This window comes from Metarhizium acridum, assembly GCF_019434415.1.
Source record: "Metarhizium acridum strain ARSEF 324 chromosome Unknown scaffold_31, whole genome shotgun sequence".
Taxonomy (NCBI): Eukaryota; Fungi; Ascomycota; class Sordariomycetes; order Hypocreales; family Clavicipitaceae; genus Metarhizium; species Metarhizium acridum.
Genome location: NW_027094018.1, coordinates 644,839 through 665,876, shown reverse-complemented (window position 1 = coordinate 665,876; position 21,038 = coordinate 644,839). Strand labels below are relative to the sequence as shown.

Here is a 21,038-nt window from a genome sequence, read left to right as displayed (position 1 = left end):
ATCAATCTACCATTCCGCAATCACAGCCCGTCATTGTCCGAAACGCATCCCCGTCCAAATCTTTCATCTGCTTCAGAGCAGCTGCTGCCACGGCGATTTTTGCATCTTTTCCACTCCCTTGTATACTGTGAAAAGTTTTCTTCCTGTGTATCATCAGTGCGCAGACCACATTGCTGTCCATGATTGCTGACGCCCCTGTATCTGAACCACAGGGTACGGGCGAAACGCAAAGTCGCCATGATCGGCAACAAAAGGTGTCTTGCATGAGCTTGGTCAACTGTGTGACTGGATGCCCTGCAGCGTAGGTGTCGTATAACGTCATATCTTGAAAATGTGGTGCAATAAACTTGGTGAAGAAATCGCGAACTGAGTTGTAATCGTATTTGGAGTCTTCGTACATTGCTCCCACAACCGCTTCTAGAATATCCGAAAGTGCTTTGGGAGGATGTTCCGTATTTAGCCAGAAATCCAGCTGCAGGACCCCGTCCTCAGTTTGCAATTTTGCCTTCTCGATTTGTTCGACAAAGCCGGCAATATGACCCATCATGGATGAGCCTGTGCTTAAGATGTGCCTGTGTAGCCCAAGCTCTACACAAAGAAAAGAGAAAAAGTGATTCGAGGCCATTGCCATTTTGTGCTCTGTAAGCCACTGCGGATCGGCTAATGGGTATCGTCGAAACAAGAAGTCAACGATAGCCACGTCAAGGAGTGCATCACCTAGAAATTCCAGCCTTTGGTAGTTTGGAAGTTCTGGCTCATATGGGTATGACGGATGCTTGAATGCGCTTCGTAGAAGTTTTGGTGACCGAAACTTATACCCAATAGATCCCTCAACCTTATCCGCCGCAAGAACTTCAATGGGACGCGGTGGGATAGTTTGCCAAGCCTGTTGAACATATCCCTCGTAGTAGTCGCTATACTTTGTCATCCTGTGGTTCCTGCTTTGCACCATTTTAGTGACCGCCTTAACAGCTAAATTCATGCCTTCTGGTTCTGTCATGTAGGCGGCACCGATAAGAGCTTCGCACACGTCCGCGATAGATTTATCCGCCAGTCTATGAGTAAGTGCGACTGGCTTGTGTTTCTTTCCTTTCCGCAGTACGAGATCTGGGTACCACGAGCGTCGATCAAAGCCTCTGGATCTCACGTATTCCTGTAAGCCTCTATCCACTGCGTGATTGAAGAGATTCTTGTTGCAAATTAGAATCATGCGCTCCACATGATATTCGAATTCATTCTTATTTGGGATTAATGTGAACAGCGATATCGTTGTGGCCATTTTTAGGAACGCGTCACCTAGGAACTCAAGTCGCTCGTAATTTTTGTTACTTTGAACGTCAACATCCTCCTCACTTTTTGTGAGCGCTTCCAAAGCTAATGGGGGGTAAATAGCCAAGTCAATAAGCCCACAAGCATCCATTGCGATGGCTGCTGATTCAATGGAATATAGTGTCACCGGAAGGGCTAAAGCAGTGACGACTACATCAACAGGAAGCTGGAAAAGGTTAGCCGCGGTGGTGGGACATTGAATGTATATCTTACGGTAGATATAGCCAACGGCTCTAGGATAATGAAACACCCTCTGGGTGAATGGATATCCCCTTGATCAGGCTCACAGAGCAAATTTCTTCTCAGTGGGAGCAGTTCTGCGTCGAATACTGGTTGCTCCGAGTTCCAGATTATGCTTTGTCTAAATTTATATGATAGGCTATTGCTATACTGGGCAATGTTCCTCTGCGCCCGAAAATAACTGCGAGACTTTGGAGGCGGTACGCCGCTTGGAACCGGGTCGAATGCTTGGTAGTTCTTGTTCACGTTGCTAGTGAAGAATTTCCGAGATCCATCGTACGGATCAATAACAAATCGATCCATAAAGTCTACTGGACTTGTTAAAAGAGCGGGACAAGTTGGAGCGCAAGCTACTTCCGATCTGTTAACGAGATCCCAGTCGATAACGGTCCGACCATCCCACGGGCAACCAGTCTCCTTCAGATTGGTCGCAGCTGTTGAGGGCACACAGGGGGCCAGAAAATACGGCATGCTACCCGAATCGCAATCAAAGTCCTTGCTGAATACATCATTGAATAATATGAGGGTGAATTTGGCCAAACCAGCTACTTCCTCTCCAGTTAATGTTACGGGCACAGCAACTTGATTTAGTGCCAGAGTTGACTGGACATCGTTGCCCGTCCAGAGTCTTATGGGCTCCATTGTAGGCAATGCGGCATGTGTCAAGATGCAAAGCGGACGGCTGGGTCTCCCAGTAGCGCCTGGCCCCTCGATTGATAGTGTAGTGACAAATAATTGTGACGTTGCACGCTTGGCCCATAGCTCTGGTTTGGCTTTCATACCGTACTCCGATTGCTTTTTATCGCTAAGGGCTAGCCGAGCATTACGCATTCTTGGCAAGAGCCTTGTCAGGGTTGAACGAAGGTTTCCATCAATATACTTATAATTGAGCAGCTCGATACATGCCTTGAATGCTGCCGAGCCTCTTGCTAGCAGCTTACTGCGTTGAGGAGTACCCGAGGATGATTTTATTGGGCACGAATCAGGCAAAAGTACTATCGCAGTAAATTTACCCGTGTTGGTAGGCGTGACAATATATTCGGGGTGAGCATCGGCACCGCCGCAAACCGAGGATACAAACTTGGCTAGCACACCCCGGCTGGAATCGAATGTCAGTCTGGCGCCCGTTTGGGGGACCTCGAAGGAAATTTGTGACTTGACTCGTAGCTTAAGCAGGCCGTCGTCTATTTCTGCTTCGTCAATTTTCCTGTCAGAGGGAAGAGAAGAACAGAAGCGTCGCAATGCGTGGACATCTCTTGCAGCCTGCATTAATCTACGGCGGTGGTGTATATTATCCCGCTCAACCATGTTGATGTACACTGAATGTACCTGACGCGCCCTGCCTTTAGATTGGATATACTGGATTGCGGAATCGTAGAGATCGAATCTAATGATGAGGTCACACTCCGGTATATCAATACCTTCTTCGGCAACTTGAGTTGCAAAAATGCAGTTTGTTTCACCATATCTGAAGCGATCTAATGATTCGGTCTGGTCTTTAATAGACATGTTGACGATGCTTGACGATGCTGGCTGCGATCCTACCTATTAAAGCATTAGATTGTGCTGTGAATCTTTAATGTGGGATTTGGGAAATAATTACATACCACAAAGCCGGCAGCCATATCCGGCACCCTCAGCACAGACAGATTAAACGCTTCTGATAGTAGAAAGGCGATATATCTTTTTTGCACAAACACTATGCATCTGGTGCCTTGTTGACACTCAAATACGTCGTGGAGAACTTCGTGAAGCGCGTGAACTTTAAGGGAGAAATCTTCGGTTGACTCCTTGCGAACGTGATCTGTTACGAGCTTCTTGGCCCTTGCTTTTATTAAATCGTCGTCACTCTGCTCCTGAACTTGACAACATGCCCCCGATCCATGAGAATTAAGCTCATCGGCCGTATTGGCGGCGAGCTCGGTTATTGTTAGATACTGGTCTCGGCTCTTGAAAAGTTGTCTCCAGTATTGATGTGCACCCCAAGGCCCGATTATGGAAGCAGCATATCTAGCAGCCTCCAAGTGAATTTGGAAGTTTGACTGGGGCGCGCAGAGTGTTGATAGGGATAGAGAAAGACTGGTCATGGTCATTTCATCTGCCGGGTCTACCAGGGGGCCATACTCAACAACACGTTCGATTTGTTGCTTCCTACCCATGCCTGCGAGCAGGACTTCTTCGGACACAGTAGCAATCTTGCTGCAAAGAGTAGCTTCTAGATCAAGAGCAGCAGCATAGAAATCGCGAGTCTTTGAGTCAACAGGTGACGCCGTCATACCCAAAATCCGAGGACGATCTGCCTTCATCCTGATATAGTGATCTCGCATGATGCTAGCATATGGGTGGTTCTTCTTGGTGTGATGTGCCTCGTCAAAAACTAGCAAGTTGACTTGATTCATTTTTACAAGACCACTACTGAGGAGATCCAGAAGGATTTGTGCAGTACAAACAATGACCATGTTTTCTTGTATTTCTGAGGCCCACTCTCTCATACTGGCTTTATCTCCGTAGAATTTACCCACGGGATATTCCAGATTCGCCTGAAGAAATCGATGCTGCTGTAAACAAAGTGCCACCTTGTCCACTAAAAAGAAGGCGGTTCTTTTGGTCTGTTGTTGTTTTTCAAGTTCGAGAGCAAGCACGTGTCGAAGCAGAAGAACAGCAATATAAGTCTTTCCAGATCCTGTATCGAGTACGATGATGGTGTTTTGCTGTTTTGCACGTTCGAATAGGTCTAGTTGGTATTGACGAGGCGTTGTAACAATCTTTGCAGACGGTGTACCAGACTCTACGATTGTAGCGGAATCCTCAACAGTATCATTCTCTTTTGCTGACGTTGCTGTATCATCTTGATAGGCTACATCCGCGACCCAAGACATGAACGCAGCATGCTCGGAGTTTTGGATCAATGACTTCTTCGGACGCCTTTCGGGATTAGTCGTCAGCCGATATTTCTCGGCAGCATCACTGCTTTCGCTATCATAGGTGCCTTCATTAGTCGAATCGTGATGGTGTTGTTCTGTCTGGCTATTCGAATCGCAAGTGTCCGCCGGTGCGACTCTCTCGTCCGCATTGCGAAGGTTGTTGGCCGTCGCGTGTTCGGGGCTTTGGCTCATGGTTTCTTCACATAGAAACAGAGGCTTGTAGTTGTGAAATGAGAAGGAAACTAGGAATTTGCGAAACTGCACCAAGTTCTCTTGTGGTGCTTCCAAAGGTCCGTCTAGAGGGAATTGTTGAACTAGTATGTTAAGATTTTCAAAGTGCTCTTGAGAAATGGGCACGAGGAGCAAGAAAGGAAAGAGCAAACGGCGACTTGAGAGCCAAGGCACACGTGCCGCTGCTGGCAGGCAAACAATCCACATGTGCAGACCAGACTTGTTTGTTGCAGCTGCTAGACTGAACCGTCAATTTTTGACACCGGTCATCACCTTCGACGTCGTCGTGACGCAGCAAGTCTGCCATATTCCAGCCGTCACATACTTGCATCACTTGAATCACTTTCACAGTGCCCATGCTGCACAGGCCAATGTCTGTAGCAAGCACGAATCATCGTGCCATTCGCGGTTGTTCAATGCGTCCCTGACTGAAATGCTCTGAATTTACCGCCCAAGAGTTGTTTGTGTCCAGATTTTTGGTTATTTGGGGCTCCAAGAACTCCAGCTAACGCATCAACCATGCAGCTCAATATTTCCTACTAGACGCCATGACCAAAACACGCTGTGACTCTTGCGGTTCCTATACGCCAGACCTCAACTGGTGCCTGGGCCTCTTTTCCTGGCCGCCTTGATAAATAATCGCCCTGCATCATCCAGAAAGCCGAGAATTTGTTGTAGATTCTGCCGCGATATCGCCTCTCTGCGATATTTGCAAGTCGATCCCGTTCAAGCATCTCCCGCCGTTTGCAGAGGAAGAATACGTCAGAACGTTGACCGGGATGGAGTATGTACAGACTCTTGTGCGAAACAAGCTCCATTCCCGCGCCGTTATTGCACCAAGAGTCAGACATCATGCCAACATCCAAAGTCTTCGAACGGCAGCTGAAGAAGGATGTGAGCTCTGTCTTTTGATTCAAGGCGAAGCAGATGTCATGTTGGCTGAGCTGGAGGGCCTTGAAGGCCTCATGAAGGAGGATTCCGACGGCCCGCCCACCTTTGACATGTGGTTGACGAAACGTCCTGATGGCGGCCAAGGCTTGGGTCTTGTCGAAATGCAGCCCCAGCGCCACGGGAACAGTAACTGTCCCCGTTGCCGCGTTTAGCTTCACTGTGACAGAAGGTATGTCCGAATCTTTGACTACGCTTAGACTCGTTCCTGGTCGCTAATTTGCAAAAGATGATGCTCTAGCTGGCACGTTTCGCGCGGGCGTCCTGTAAAACAAGATCCTGACACGCAGGCCCTCCAACTCCTAATTAGATGGGATGCCGAGTGCGAATAGGATCATGAGTGTGACCATTGCACCGGGCCAATGCCGAGTCATTTGATAGACGTACAGAGCTCGAAGTCTAGGGATACTGTGAAACTGGTCGAATTGGACGCTGAGGCGCGGCAAAAGTACACTGCCCTCACTTATACATCTGAATCCTGTATCGTGGGCTATTGGGAATATAATACCCTATCCGAGGACGGCAGCATACGAGTTGCCGATCTTCCCAAGATGTTTCAAGATGCCGTACTTGTGACTCGCACCTTGAATGTTCAGTATATCTGGATTGACTCGCTATGAATCCCTGGCAATCCGCGAGAATGGGCAAGGGATTCTGAGCAAACAGGCTCCGTCTACGTAAATGCCTATCTAACTATCTCGGCAACGGGGTCCGAGAACGTGACGGACGGCCTGTTATTTCCAAGACTGCAGCGAACTTATTTTCAAATTCCCTATATAACGAGCGACAACGTCGCCGGAACTGTGTTAGTCTCTACCCTGCCACTTGCCAAGGAGCTGATTCGGAAACGGTATATAGAGATGATGAAGGAGCCCATATCCAAAGGGGTGTGGTCTTTTCAGGAACGGGTGCTCTCGCCACGGATTGTGCACTTTGCGAGCGATCAGATGTACTTTGAATGCCTGAGCCACTTCGAGTCAGAAGATGGCCTGCTCCAACGTTTGCGCTACCCACAGTAGTCGAAAAATTACCCGACGGAGCAGGTTATTACCGTCAACGAACTAGAAAAGGCACAAGCCTTTCACGCTGGTTTTCTATATTATGGGACCACGGACAACGTCAGGCCAGCACCCCTTCGGATAAGCTCGCAGCTCTCTCCAACGTGGCAAATGCCTTTCAACGCATGCTGGATCACGAGTACGTTGTGGGATACTGGAGGAAATCTCTTGTAGAGTCGTTGTGCTGGCATTCCCTGAGGTGTAAACCGGCAGGCGAGAGCAATGCCCCGTCGTGGTCCTGGGCGTCGTTCGACAGCATACCTTGTGTGGGATTTAAAGCTAAATCAACCCACTTTACAGCCACCGTTCTCAACGCCCAAGTGAGCTTGTTGGATGATGCCAAGCCGTTTGGCGGCGTGACCGCAGCGTCAATAGCGCTTGAGGCTCCGCTAGTACCCCTGAAGCTGTTCGAGAAACGAGGGGCCGTACCAGACGTGTTTGTGCGAAACCCCGACAACGGGAATCAATGAGGCTTCCACGGCGCCTTCGACACAATTGACAGGCACTGCGCGGCGTCTGTCGAAAGCTTGCGCGATGTAAAACTGTTTGCTCTGATTCTGGCAAAGACGCACATGGAAGAGTGCTCAACTAGAGCCCGCGATATAAAAGGCAGCTACCACGGCCTCATTGTCACGCACGTTGACGCCTCAGGAGACAGGGTCAAGCGGCTTGGCTTCATTGGGACCTCTTCGCTTAGTTTTGGGTACGAGGAGCTATCGGACTCGCGCAAAATTGTTACCCTGGTGTAGGTATATCACGAAAAAGAACGCGCTCTGATCGAATAGCAATTATAACCCCTTATATTCCGTTGACAAGGTACTACGGAAGTCGCCTCACCACCATGGCTTCAAGTTTATTAATCGCTTGATGGACCACGCTTCTGAAAACATAATAAGAGAATATATCAGAAAGCCTGAGTCAAGTTTCGAAATGCTTCGTAAGTATCGGCAGAGTCCCTGCAATTGTCACACGAATTAGGTCAAGCAAGGATCAGAAGCCCTTTGTTACACAAGGAGATTACGAGAACTATGGGGCACATTAGGCACGGGCTACGGTCGCACATTAGCTAAGGTTCGCAGTTGCTGCTATAACCCCACATTTAGTATTTTAAGCGATTTTAACGGTTTAAGCGATTTAAGTGATTTTTAATATTTTAAGTAAATTACTTATATATAAGTAATATTATTATTATAAAGAGATTTAAAATATATATAAAAGAAGATTTATACTCTTTTAAATAAAGAATTTACTTATTAATAAATTATTAATTACCTTAATAATTAATTTTTTATATAAGAGTAATAAATTATTAATATTTATACCTTTTAATATTAGCTTTTTTCTTAAGGTTTTTTATATATATTAATTATAATATCTCTCTTTAATTTTTATAGAAAGATATTTAAGCTTTTTATATAAGATTATATAATATAAAGTATTTTTTATATAATAAATAAGCTTCTTTAATAATAAAATAATTTAATTATTAACTTATAAACTTTTAAGTTATAACTTTAAAGTTAAAGGTTTTTATAATAATATTATACGTAAATTATAAATAAATTAATTAAACGCGTATAATTTTACTTTTTTTTATATAATTACTTTAATAAGTTAATTATTTAAAACCTTTAAGTTTAAGATTAATTATTATATATACTTTATATTATTTATTAAATTTATTAATAATATAATATAAAGTAATATTTTTATATAAGTTAAAAGTAAAAAGTTACTCTTTAAAATATAATTTAATTTCTTAAAGTTAACCTTTAATAAATATTAATTATATAAGGCTTTAATTATAATTATTTATATTATTATATATAATAATAAGATTAAGTTTTAGTCTTATAAAATTAACTTTATAGCTTTTATTAATTAATTTTTTTAAAAGAGATTTAATAGTATTAAAAGGGAAATTTTTAATATTATATAAACTTTTATATACTAGAATTAAACTTTCTTTAATATCTTAATAATTATAAGAAGTTAAAGAGATTTAATATTTAAGTATACGTATATATTAATATATACTTATATTATTTAATTTTATTATAATTACTTTAAAATAATTATATTAAGTATATTAAAGTAATATTTTTATATAATATAATATCTTTAAATATAGCTATTTTTTATAAGATTTAATTATAATATTAAGACTTTATTATAAGTAATAATATAAGTAATATTAACTTAAGTAGATTTAATTAATATATTATATAAAAATATAAATAAAAGTTAATATTCTTATACTTAAAAGAATTAAATTAACTTTTATTATATATATAATTTTAATATAAGAAATATATGTATTAAAAGCTAATAATAATAATTATAATTAAGCGCTTTAAATTAATAGATATTATTCTTTAATAAATTAATTAAGTATATATTATTTATTAAAGGTAATCTTATAAATTAAATTATATTATATGTAATTTATATACTTATAATTTAAGATAAATTTATAAACTTTATTTAACTTTAAAATAAGTATAAAACTTATATATAAAAGAATAAAAATTATATTATTTTAAGTATTTTTATAAATCTTTATTATATATAAAGTATTTAAAATTAAAGTATATTATTAAATATTAATAAAGATATTAATAATTAAAAGGTTTTACGTATAATACTTAATTCTTTTTATAATATTAATATTAACTTCTTTTTAACATAAGAAATATAAGAATAATATATAAGAGAGCTATAAAACCTTAATATTAGTAATAATAATTAAGATTATTTACGTTTATTTTTATTAACTTATTTTACTTTATAATAATAAATTTAAGCTTATTAAGTAAGTTATTAAGAATTAATCTTATAACTTAACTTTATTTCTTATAAAGAAGCTTAATAATTTATATATATAAAACTAAAAAAAGAAATTTCTTATACGTTAATTTAAATTAATATAAGCTTCTTTAATAGAACTTTAAGCTTATTATTAACTTAACTTTTTAAAAAGACTTAATATCTTAAAACCTTTAAGCTTAATTATAAGACTTTTAAAATAAAGAGATTAAAAATATTTAATCTTTTTATATAGGTTATTATTTTTATATATATTACGTATAAAAAGTAAGTTTATTATATTTTATATTATTTACTTTCTTTATTAATTTTATATAAGAAGCTTAACTTAAGCTTATAAATTTATTACGTTTAATTAAAATAATTAAAAGAGAGCTTTAAAGAATATTAAAAGATAAGCTTATTATACGTGTAAAAGAGAATTTTATATATAATATATTAATTATAATATTATTATTAATAACCTCTTTCTTAATTTAATTAATTAGCTTTTAATTCTTTAAAACTTAAAAATTTATTTATATAATAACTTAATTATCTTAAACATTTAAATTATACGAATTATCTTATTTAAAAAGATTAAATAACGTACGTTCTTTTATATATTTTTAATTATTTAATAAATAAAAGCTAGCTTACTTTATTTAAGTTCTTTTAAGATATTAAAAGGTTTAATTATAAAAATATACTTTAAAGTTAAATTATATAAAGTCTTAAATTTAATTATTCTTTAATATTAAGTAATATTTATAAAGTTTCTTATATTATTTAAGAAGTAAAAGCTTAATAAAACTTATTTTATATTAATATATACTTAAAATTTTAACTTCTTATATAAATTAAGCTTTATATACGTTTTTAAAATAAAAAAGTTACTTATTATAATCTTAAATAATAATAAAGAAATTACTTAAATAAGTAATTTAATTAGATTTTTTTATAGATTCTTATATAAGAATTAATAAGTTACTTATATAGCTTTTTAAGTTTAAGCTTAAAAGAATTTTAAGAAGTTTATTATATAATTATACTTTATATTTAATAATAATATAATTTATAAAGCTATTAATTAAAAAACTTACGTTAATACTTAAGATTTTATACGTAATTAAAAGCTTTTATTATTAGAATTAATTAAAATTAATATAAGCTAAAATTTATTATAATAATAATAATAAAGTAAGTTAAAATATATATTTTAAATCTCTTTATATATATATAATAGCGCTTTTAAGCACTATTTTTTTTAATTATTTAAACCTATTATACGTACGTAAAAAAGAGAGATAAAAAGAGAAGAAAAATTTAATAAAGAGAGAGTATAAAAAAGGTATTATTATACCTTAATATATTATAGCTTTAATATTATATAATATAATACAGCTTATATTAATTATATAAGGTATAATATATACGTATCTTTCTTTTATTAATAACTATAAATATCTTTTATTAATTATAAATAATTAAATATTAGCTAATATAAGAAAAAAAGGAAAAAGGTTATATACTTAAAACCTTAAAAGGCTCTATTAATTATTATTAAATTATATAATTTTTTTCTCTTCTTTTTCCTTTAAAATAATAATAATAATAATAATAATAATATTATACGTATAATACTCTCTTTTTTTTATTATTATATAATTAATATTTATAAAATAAAAAAACATGTTTTTATATATATTTATTAATATTTATTATATTTATAAAGCTAAGAATAAGTAATATAATTAATAATAATAAAACTATTATTATTATAACTTTAATATAATAAGAAATCTTATACGTATAAATAACTTAATAAAGCTATTTGTTATAAACGATACTGCATAAGACACGGGACGGGACCGCACCGGCTAGGACAGGCATAACCCGTAGGTATAAGAAGAAGGTAGGGGCACGTAACTAGCCACGTAACCTAAGAGGTAATTAAAGAGGTTAATATTTAAATATATTAATTAAGGAGAATTAAACTAACTAAACCTTAAGCTAATTAATTAAGGTTTAAAGAGATTAATAGTTAAGCTAATTAATTTAAGATTATAATAGAGAGATAAACGAGTACTTAAGGAGAAGGTATTCCTATAATTAAATAGTTTAAATCTCTATTAATTAATTTAAGTAATAGTTTTACTATTAAGAGTTATACTCTTAATAGCCTTATTATAATACTACTTAAAAAGCTACTTTATAGTATTTAACTTAACTTACTTTTTAAGAAATAAACCTACTATACCTTAAAACTTAAGCTATTATTATATTTTAATTAATTCTATTTAATAAGTTACCTTAAAACTTTAAGTAGTAATAACTTCTAAGATATTTACTTTAAGCGAAAAGACTATTAACCTTAAGGAGATAATAAAGTACCTTTATAATAAGATTATTAAGCTTAAAAAGTAAAATTAATAGCTTTTTAATTAATAGAATAATCTCTACGAAAAACTTAAGGTATAAGAAGAGAAACTTATAGTAGTTTAAAATCTTATACTTATATTCTTTATTAATAATAATAATATACTAAAATTCCTTAAGCTTAAATTATATAATAGTTATAAAGATAATATAAGAAACTTTCTTATATAAGCTTAAGCTTACCTATAAGTTAACGAAAAAATCTATATAATACTTAAGTTATAGATTCTTTATATTAGTAATCTCTTAACTAGAAAAGTAATAAAATAGTAAAAGCTAACCCTTTACGTATATTTTAAGTATAGCGTTAAAGCTAAAGTAAAAGTTATTTATATCTTCTTTAATTATAAAACCTTTAAAGAATAACTTCTTATTACATTTAAAAATTCTAATAAGTATAAGAAAGCTATATAATAACTTACTTAACTTAAGTAAACTAGATTTATAACTTATTACGCTAAGGAGTTTAAACGTATTATAGTAAAACTTAATTAAAATACTAAACCTAAAATAAAAGTTTTTTATTAAGGACTTAAAGAAGAAGTAAAGAATAATATTTATTAAGAAGATTATCTTAAGTTATTTAATAACTTTATTAAAATAATTATTAAGGCAAATAATCGTTTATACGAGTAACGTTACGAAAAAAGTTACAGGAAATTCGAATTATATACTAGGTTTAATAAATCTAATAGTAGTAAGCCACGCTAAATATTAATAGTATACGGGTATTACGTTAAACCTATAGAACTTAACGCTATAAATAAGAAAAGAGGAAAAACTTATTATAATTATAGTAAGACTAGATACTTTATAAATAAATATAAAGCCTTAAAAAAGCTATAAAAGCTAATTTCTAAAGGTAAAAAGCTTTATACTATAAACTAAAAAGACTTACTCACGCGAAATCTTAGTATAATAAGTAATAAAGGAAGCTTTACGTTAATAGATAATATTAGTTTAAATAAAGATTAGGAATTTAAAACCTAACTAATACCTAATAACTTTTAAAAACATTAAATACCCTTATTAAAAAGTAAACTTTTATTAGAATAGATCTAAGAAAAAGAGAATTATTTAATTAAGAAAGATAAACCTAAAATTAAATATAAACTCCTTAATTAAACCTTTTATTATAATAATAATTACTATACGTACCTTAATAGTAAGTAAGGTAGTAGATAGTTTTTATAAGAATAAAAGGGAAGGAGAATAATGTAACGGTGGCTTAGGTTCTAAGGCACAGTAGGTCTGTTTCTTAGGAAGTAAGTCAGGTTGAATGCTACAGAGTAGCTTTTTGAGCAGTATCCCAATAAGGCCGTTAAGAGTATAACTCTCAATAGTAAGACTATTGCTTAGATTGATCAATAGAGATCTAGACTATCTGACTATGGGAATACCTCCTCCTTAAGTACTCGTCTATCTCTCTATTGTAGTCCTGGATCGATTTGCTCGACCATCGATCTCTTCGAACCTTGATCGACTGGCTCGAGGTTCGGTCGGTTCGATCCTCCCTGGTCGATGTGTTCGAACATCGACCTCTTCGATCGCCTCTTGGGTCACGTGGCTGGTCACGTGCCCCTGCCTTCTTCTTGTGCCCACGGGTCGTGCCTGTCCTAGCCGGTGCGGTCCCGTCCCGTGTCTTGTGCAGTGTCGTTCGTAACATTATGCCCCTCCTCTGTTGGTCTTGTCCTCAAGGCCATCGAAACAGGCCGGCTTGAGTGTCGTGCGTTTTCTTCCTTCCATCATCATGTGCCATCATGTCGACTAACCGTGTCTCAAAACAGCGGTCTAAAGCTTCGTCTGCTTCTTCCCTTCGCCGGGATAACCTTCTTTCTGCGATAATCAACAATCCGTCTTTGTCCTTTATGAAGGCTTGCGCTCGCTGCGCCCGTATGGGACTTCCCCAATGTGAAGCCTCCGTTTCCGATTCGAGTCGTTGTGTGAAGTGTGTGGTGGACAAGCAAGGGAATTGTGATATTGCGGGGGTGACCCCTCAACAGCTTCGCAGCATCGCGGATCAACATTACAAGCTCGAGAGGGAGCTTGAAGAAGCTGAGGAGCGTGCCTTAGCCGAGAATCAAAAGGTCTTGCGTTTGCGGAAACAAAAGAAATTGTGGTTTGAGAAAATGATGCGTGCGGTTGCGCGTGGTATCGACAACGTCGAAGAGTTGGAACGTGTGGAACGTGAGGAAGCGGAACAGCTTCAAAAGACCACAGGGGTCCTTCCTACTCCTTCCGAGGATCTGGATCCTGTTTTGGTTCGTTCCTTGGATGCCGAATTCAGTATCGAGTCGTTGGACGGTGCTCAGGAGATTGATTGGGATGCGTTCCTTGGGAATGAAACTGTTCAAGCAACGTCGAGCAGTTCGTGAGGTTTCCGGCTGGTTCCCAGGTGTTTTCGGAGTTTGGATATCCCTTCCATTTAACGAGATAATGACGATTCTTTATGTTCCCTCGTGCTTTGAGTATTCGTTCGACTTCGTATTCGTTGGTATCTTCCGTTGTGATGTTGGTAGCGATTGTAGATTCATCTGGTGCTTTCTCTAGTAGCGATATATGAAATATGGGATGGATTCTCATTCCATCTGGTAATGATAGTTCGTAGTTGGTATTCGAGATTTTCCGTTTGATAAGGAATGGTCCGATCTTCTTCCAGTCGAGTTTGTCGCTGGGTCGCTTAGTTTTGATGTTTTTGCGAATGAGGTATACTTTATGTCCCTCCTCTAGGATTGGCGCTGGCAATCTCTTTCTGTCCGCGTAGTGTTTCATTCGGTTCTGCAAAAATATCCATTCCTGTTGCAAGTGTTTCTGTATTTCTGTCATGGTTGCTGCATGCGTTGTAGCTGCTGGCGCGTTCACATTCTGTGTCGCATGTGTCTCGATGATAGGGTCAAATCCGTAATTTGCCCTGAATGGTGACATCTTCATGTTGTCAATCTCAGAGCTATTGTAAGCCCATTGTGCTAGTGGTAGCCATTCTACCCAATCATTCTGTTGGTAGTTGACATAGCTTCGCAGATATTGTTCGAGTATTTGGTTCAAGATTTCTGTTTGCCCATCTGATTGTGGGTGGAATGCCGTTGATAAGCTTTGTTTGATCTTCATGGTCTCCATGAGGCATTTCCAAAAGTTTGAGGTGAACAATTTGTCGCGATCCGATATAAGTTTTGTCGGTAATCCGTGCTGTGCGATAACTGTTTTGAAGAACATATACGCCAAGTCCTTGGTGTTGCTCGATTCCTTGTATGGAATGTAGTAGGCGTATTTTGTGAGTTTGTCCACAATAACTAGGATGCTGTCGTAAGCTACTCCTGTCATGGGTTCTTTTGACTTCGGTAGTTTGACGATGAAGTCCATTGTAACAGTTTGCCATGCTCTTTCAGGTGGTGATATCGGTTGTAATTCTCCGTATGGTGCGTGTCGCGCTGATTTTGCTTTGTTGCACGTGTCGCATTTCTTGATGACTTCTTGTACCATTTTTCTGCTTTCTGGGAAGTCGTACGATCTTCTTAGCCTGCTGATCGTTTTCCCTACACCCTGATGTCCGTGTAGTGGGTGCTCGTGTATTTCCTTGACAAGCTGTTCTTGAAGTGTACTGGGAACATACTGCCGTTCATTGTACAAGAAGGTCTTGCCTTCCTTGGACAGATGCGTTTTCGTTTCCCAATTGTCCAGATAGCTGTCATTATTAATGCATGATGCGATCCGATGCATCCATGTTTCATCTGGCTTGACTTGCCAGGTCATGTTGATTTCTCGGGTGCCTAGCACAAGGTTCCCATCCTTGGTGGCGCGTAGCAAGGGTGCATTACTCACTTGCTCATCCGATTTCAAATCCTCTCTTCGGCTGAGCGCGTCGGCCCTTCCGTTTTCGGATCCTTTACGGTATATGATCTCGAAGTCATAATCCGTGAGGGTTTCATACCATCTGATCTGTCGTTTGTTCAGATCCTTTGTGGTCAAGAACGATGTGAGATTCTTGTGGTCAGTATAGACCTTGATTTGATGCTTTGCTCCTATGAGATAGTGTCTCCATTCTTTGAAGCACTCAATGATAGCCATGAGTTCTTTGTCGTGGATCCCATAATTGAGTTCGGGTCCGTGGAGTTTCTTCGAGAAGAATGCAACTGGGTGCAATCTTCCTTGATCATCTCGTTGTCCAAGCTGTCCGCCTAGTGCAAAGTCTGAGGCGTCCGTTTCAAGCTCATAAGTTTTGTCCTGATCAGGTGCTTTCAACACAGGTTCTGACGTAACTAAATCTTTCATCTTCTGGAATGCTGTGGCTTCTGGTTCGTTCCACTGGAAGCCGACTTCTTTCTTTGTTAGGTTTGTGAGAGGTCGTGAAATGTCTCCATATCCGCTCAAGAACTTGCGGTAGAAGTTCACGAATGCTGTGAATCCTCTGACTTCTTTTAGATTCTTTGGTGTAGGCCATTCCTTGATGGTTTTGATCTTATCCGGGCTCATTCGTATTTCTCCGTGTGTGAGCACGTACCCTAGAAAGTGCACAGTGTTCTGGTGGAACTGGCATTTCGAGGCTTCGACTAAGAGTTTGTTGTCCTGTAGAGTTTGTAGTACCTCATGTACATGTCGTTTGTGTTCCTCAAGGGTATCTGAATAGATGAGGATATCGTCGAGGTATACAACCACAAACACTCCTAGTTGTTTCCGTAAGATCGTATCGATCATTCTTTGAAAGGTTGCTGGTGCGTTGGTAAGCCCGAAAGGCATCACTAGATATTCGTAGTGTCCTCTGCTGGTTCGGAATGCTGTCATCCACTCGTGGCCTTCTTTCATCCGTATGAGGTTATATGCTCCTTTTAAGTCGAGTGTGGTGAACCATTTGGCTTTTCCAACTTTGTCTCTGATTTCCGTCATAAGCGGTAACGGGTATCGATTCTTGATTGTGATCTTATTCAAGTGTCGGTAATCGATGCATGGTCGTAGTTTCCCGTTCTTCTTTGGTACCCACAGGATTGGGTATCCTGCTGGGGACTCTGATGGTCGTATGTATCCCTTTTGTAGCATGTCCTCCAGATACTCCTTGAGCGCCTTGTCTTGCTCAGGGTTCTGAGGATAAATTTTGTTGAACGTTGGTTCAGTACCGGGCTGGAGTCTGATCTCGTGGTCCCAGCGTGAATGCTCCGGTAGTCCTGTTTCTAGCTCTCCGCTGAACAGCTTGCTGTACTGTGAGTATTCCTCGGGAATCTCCGTTGTCTCAGCTTTTGGCTCTCTGGCGATCACATATATTCCTAGAGGCCTGTCGTAGTCCGAATGAGGTGCCCTTCGTAGGCCGCTCTCTGCTTCGTAACCGCATCCTGGTAAATCCCATTGAAGTTGGCCGGTTCTCCAATTGACTCGTGGATTGCTCGCTCGCAACCAGGGTATCCCTAATATAACATCGTGTTTTGAGATCACTGTGATATCCAATGTAACCCGGTGTTTCGTGCCTTGTATGTCGACGAGAAGTTGCGCTACTTCCATGTCGACTACTCCTTGGCTATACTTCACCGCAGTTCCTTCCACAGTCGTGAGTCGGTAGGGCTCGTCTTTGGGTGTCCAAGGCAATCGTAATCTGTTGACGAGATTCGGCGAGATAAAATTTCCTTGTGCTCCGCTATCAATCATTGCCTGGATCCTTTGTCCCATTATAGTCATGTCGATCATGAGGTGTGCTGTGCTGCCGATGTTTGCAGTACATAGAGACCTGTCAGATCTCCGTCGAGGAATCGGTCTTAATTGCGACGACGGCTGTCGTTTCCCGATTTGTTGGTCCTGTCCTCATGTCGTTCTCTAGCGCGTTGTTCTAGGCGCTGTCGTCGGCGGTTGTCTTCCGACGCATTGTTGGAGCTTCCTTGGTGATCGCTTGATCTACCATCTGTGTTAATCGAACTCGGGCTAAGCGAGTTGCTCACAGTCACACAGTTCCCTTCCTCCTTGCATTGTGGGGTTATGGCTTGGGTAGTGTGTGCGTTATCCTTAGCACAGTATAACTTTCCGTTCAATATCTTTGAATCGGTTCGTCGTAATTTCGGTTGTATCGTAAGGGTTGTTCTCCTTCCCTTTCGTTCTCGTGGAAACCATCCGCTACCTTGCTTGCTGCTAAGGTGCGTGTAGCAATTGTCATCGTAACAGAAGGTCCAATTAAGGAGTCTGTGTTCGATTTCAGGTTCGTCTTTCTCAGTTGGATGATTCTCTTCTTCTTGGATCTGTTCCAGTGAAGGTTCACTTTTTGGTGAGGGTGTCCAGTGTTCCCAAAAGTCGTCGGGTACTGGTTGGGTTCCGAATTCCCAATCTTCATCCGAACTGATGTTGTTTGCTAACGTGGGGCTTCCTTCATTGCTTGCCACACTGAGATTTCGCGTGGGTAAGTCTTCTCGGTTTGCGGCATGGAGCTTCCTGCCTTCAGGAATTGGCTTCCATGGCTTTTTCGGGGCTCTGCATTTATTCGCAAAGTGTCCAGTCTTGCCACAATTGTAACAAGTCTTCCCCCTTTCCTTATTTGCGGCGTCAAGTTCCATAGGTCCGGCGTGGTACCCGTATGCTGTCGATGTTCGGCGTGGCTTGCTACTATTAGGTTTATTGAACCTAGCATATGTTCCGAATTTCCTGTGACTTTTTTCGTGACGTCGCTCGTATAGACGGTTGTCTGCCTTGATGACCATTTCGACGAAGTCGTCAAATAACTCAGGACGATCTTCTCGATAAATGTCATCCTTCACTTCTTCTTTGAGTCCTTGATAGAAGACTTCCATTTTGGGTTCGGTATTCCAGTTGAGTTTTGCTGCGATGCGTTTGAATTCCCTAGCGTAATGAGCTGCAGATCCGGTCTGCTTGAGTCGAGTAAGTTGTCGTGTAGCTTCCTTATGCTCATCGGGATTTCCAAATGCAGCGAGAAGTCGTTCTTCGAAGGTTTCGTAATCAGAGAAGATGTGGACAACTTCCGCTCCGGCTTCGGCACCGTGCTTAAGATGTGCGCGGAGGGTTGGCTCCCACCATTCCATTGCTTTCCCAGTCAAGAGGTTGCCAATGCAAAGAATCTGTGACTCAGGTGTCGTGTAGATTTTTTCGTTGACTCGTAGGTAAGCTTGGGCTTGTGTGAGAAAGTTCCTCACATCACCTTTGTAACCATCGTATGATTCAGGCTTGGGGAATTTTGGCATGTTGTTATTGTTGATAGAGGATGCAGGTGTGAGATTTTGAACTGCTGCAAGTTCCTCTTCTCGTGCCTCAAGTTTTTCGTAGAGATCATTCTGTCGGTCGAGAAGCTGTCGATTCTGCTTCTCGAGCTCGGTGATCTTGTCATGAAGGTACTTCATCATCTCCCCGGGGTTGGTGGTCTTTCCGCTTGAAGTAGACATCTTGGAAGTTGTTACTGCTCAAAGTTTCAAGGTAACTTACTGAACAGGATTGATCAAAATGTAACGGTGGCTTAGGTTCTAAGGCACAGTAGGTCTGTTTCTTAGGAAGTAAGTCAGGTTGAATGCTACAGAGTAGCTTTTTGAGCAGTATCCCAATAAGGCCGTTAAGAGTATAACTCTCAATAGTAAGACTATTGCTTAGATTGATCAATAGAGATCTAGACTATCTGACTATGGGAATACCTCCTCCTTAAGTACTCGTCTATCTCTCTATTGTAGTCCTGGATCGATTTGCTCGACCATCGATCTCTTCGAACCTTGATCGACTGGCTCGAGGTTCGGTCGGTTCGATCCTCCCTGGTCGATGTGTTCGAACATCGACCTCTTCGATCGCCTCTTGGGTCACGTGGCTGGTCACGTGCCCCTGCCTTCTTCTTGTGCCCACGGGTCGTGCCTGTCCTAGCCGGTGCGGTCCCGTCCCGTGTCTTGTGCAGTGTCGTTCGTAACAAATAACCCTTATAATATAACTAAAATTACGATAAATTAATTTAAAGATATTAAACGAAAAGTTATATTATATTAAGAATAACGTATATATTACCTAAGCTATAACCTTATAATATAAGGAGAAAGGGAACTATATAACTATAAGTAACTCGCTTAATTTAAGTTTAATTAATATAAATAATAGGTTAAGTAATTATTAAGAAAGCTCTAATAATACGTTAAGAGATAACCACTAATAATAATGCTTAAAATAACGCGCTAGAGAATAATATAAGAATAGGATTAATAAATCGGGAAATAATAGCTATTATTATAATCAGAGCTCTTACGAATATAGTAAATACAAGTGTATTGTGTATTGTATTTTGTATTGTATTGTATTTTCGTGTATTGTATTTAAATACATTACATTACATTACTAAAATACTTATAAATGTATTTTAAGTAAAAAAGACCCTTGTTTTTTTAACTTAGAATTATAAGGCTAATTATAAGGGTTATAAGGGAAAGTTTTATATCATTAAAAAGAGCTAAATTAGCTCTTTAAAATGCCTCACTTTTCACTATTATAAGTTACTATATTAAAAAGTTATAAGCAATTGAAAATTTGCCCCGCTTTACTTACTTTTTATTTTAAGACATAACTTTAAAGCTTAATATCTCGCTTAATATCCACATTTTAAGGTTAATTTTTAAAGATTTAAAATCACGTGACCTTTAGCTTTATTTTAATATATAATATGCTTATATAAGCATTTATTTATAATATTAGATATTTTTTAGCCTTATAATACATTTATAGGTATTCTTATCTTGTAATGTATTGTAATATATTACATTACAATACAATACAATACAGTATAGTAAAAAATACAAAAAATACAATACATTTAGAGGTCTGATTATAATTAAAACCGATTCCTTAACAAAGATCTAATAGGTCTTTATATATTATAAATATTAGTAGTATAGTATACCTTATAATTAATATAATTATAATAGAACGAAAGATTTAAGTAATAATTAATAGTAGAGTATAAGGAAATTTTATCTTATTAAATCTTATTAATAGATTATAATTACCTTAAATACCTAAAGATAAGCCCTACTAACTTATAATTATAAAAGGAACTACAGTAAAGTATAGCTAAGAAGTAGTTAATATAAAAGTAGCGTAACTTCTCGTTAATATA

At 38.1% G+C, this 21,038-nt stretch overlaps 1 protein-coding gene across 1 annotated transcript; it reads right to left on the bottom strand.

The window, feature by feature from the left end:
• Window position 1: 1 nt before the first annotated feature.
• dcl1_1 (Dicer-like protein 1) lies at window positions 2-4,685 on the bottom strand (the record flags this gene model as incomplete). The annotated part of the gene is made up of 3 exons (XM_007808414.2): window positions 2-1,495; window positions 1,543-3,114; window positions 3,177-4,685. The coding sequence occupies 3 exons, from the start codon at window positions 4,683-4,685 to the stop codon at window positions 2-4; spliced, it is 4,575 nt and encodes a 1,524-aa protein (XP_007806605.2).
• Window positions 4,686-21,038: the final 16,353 nt, after the last annotated feature.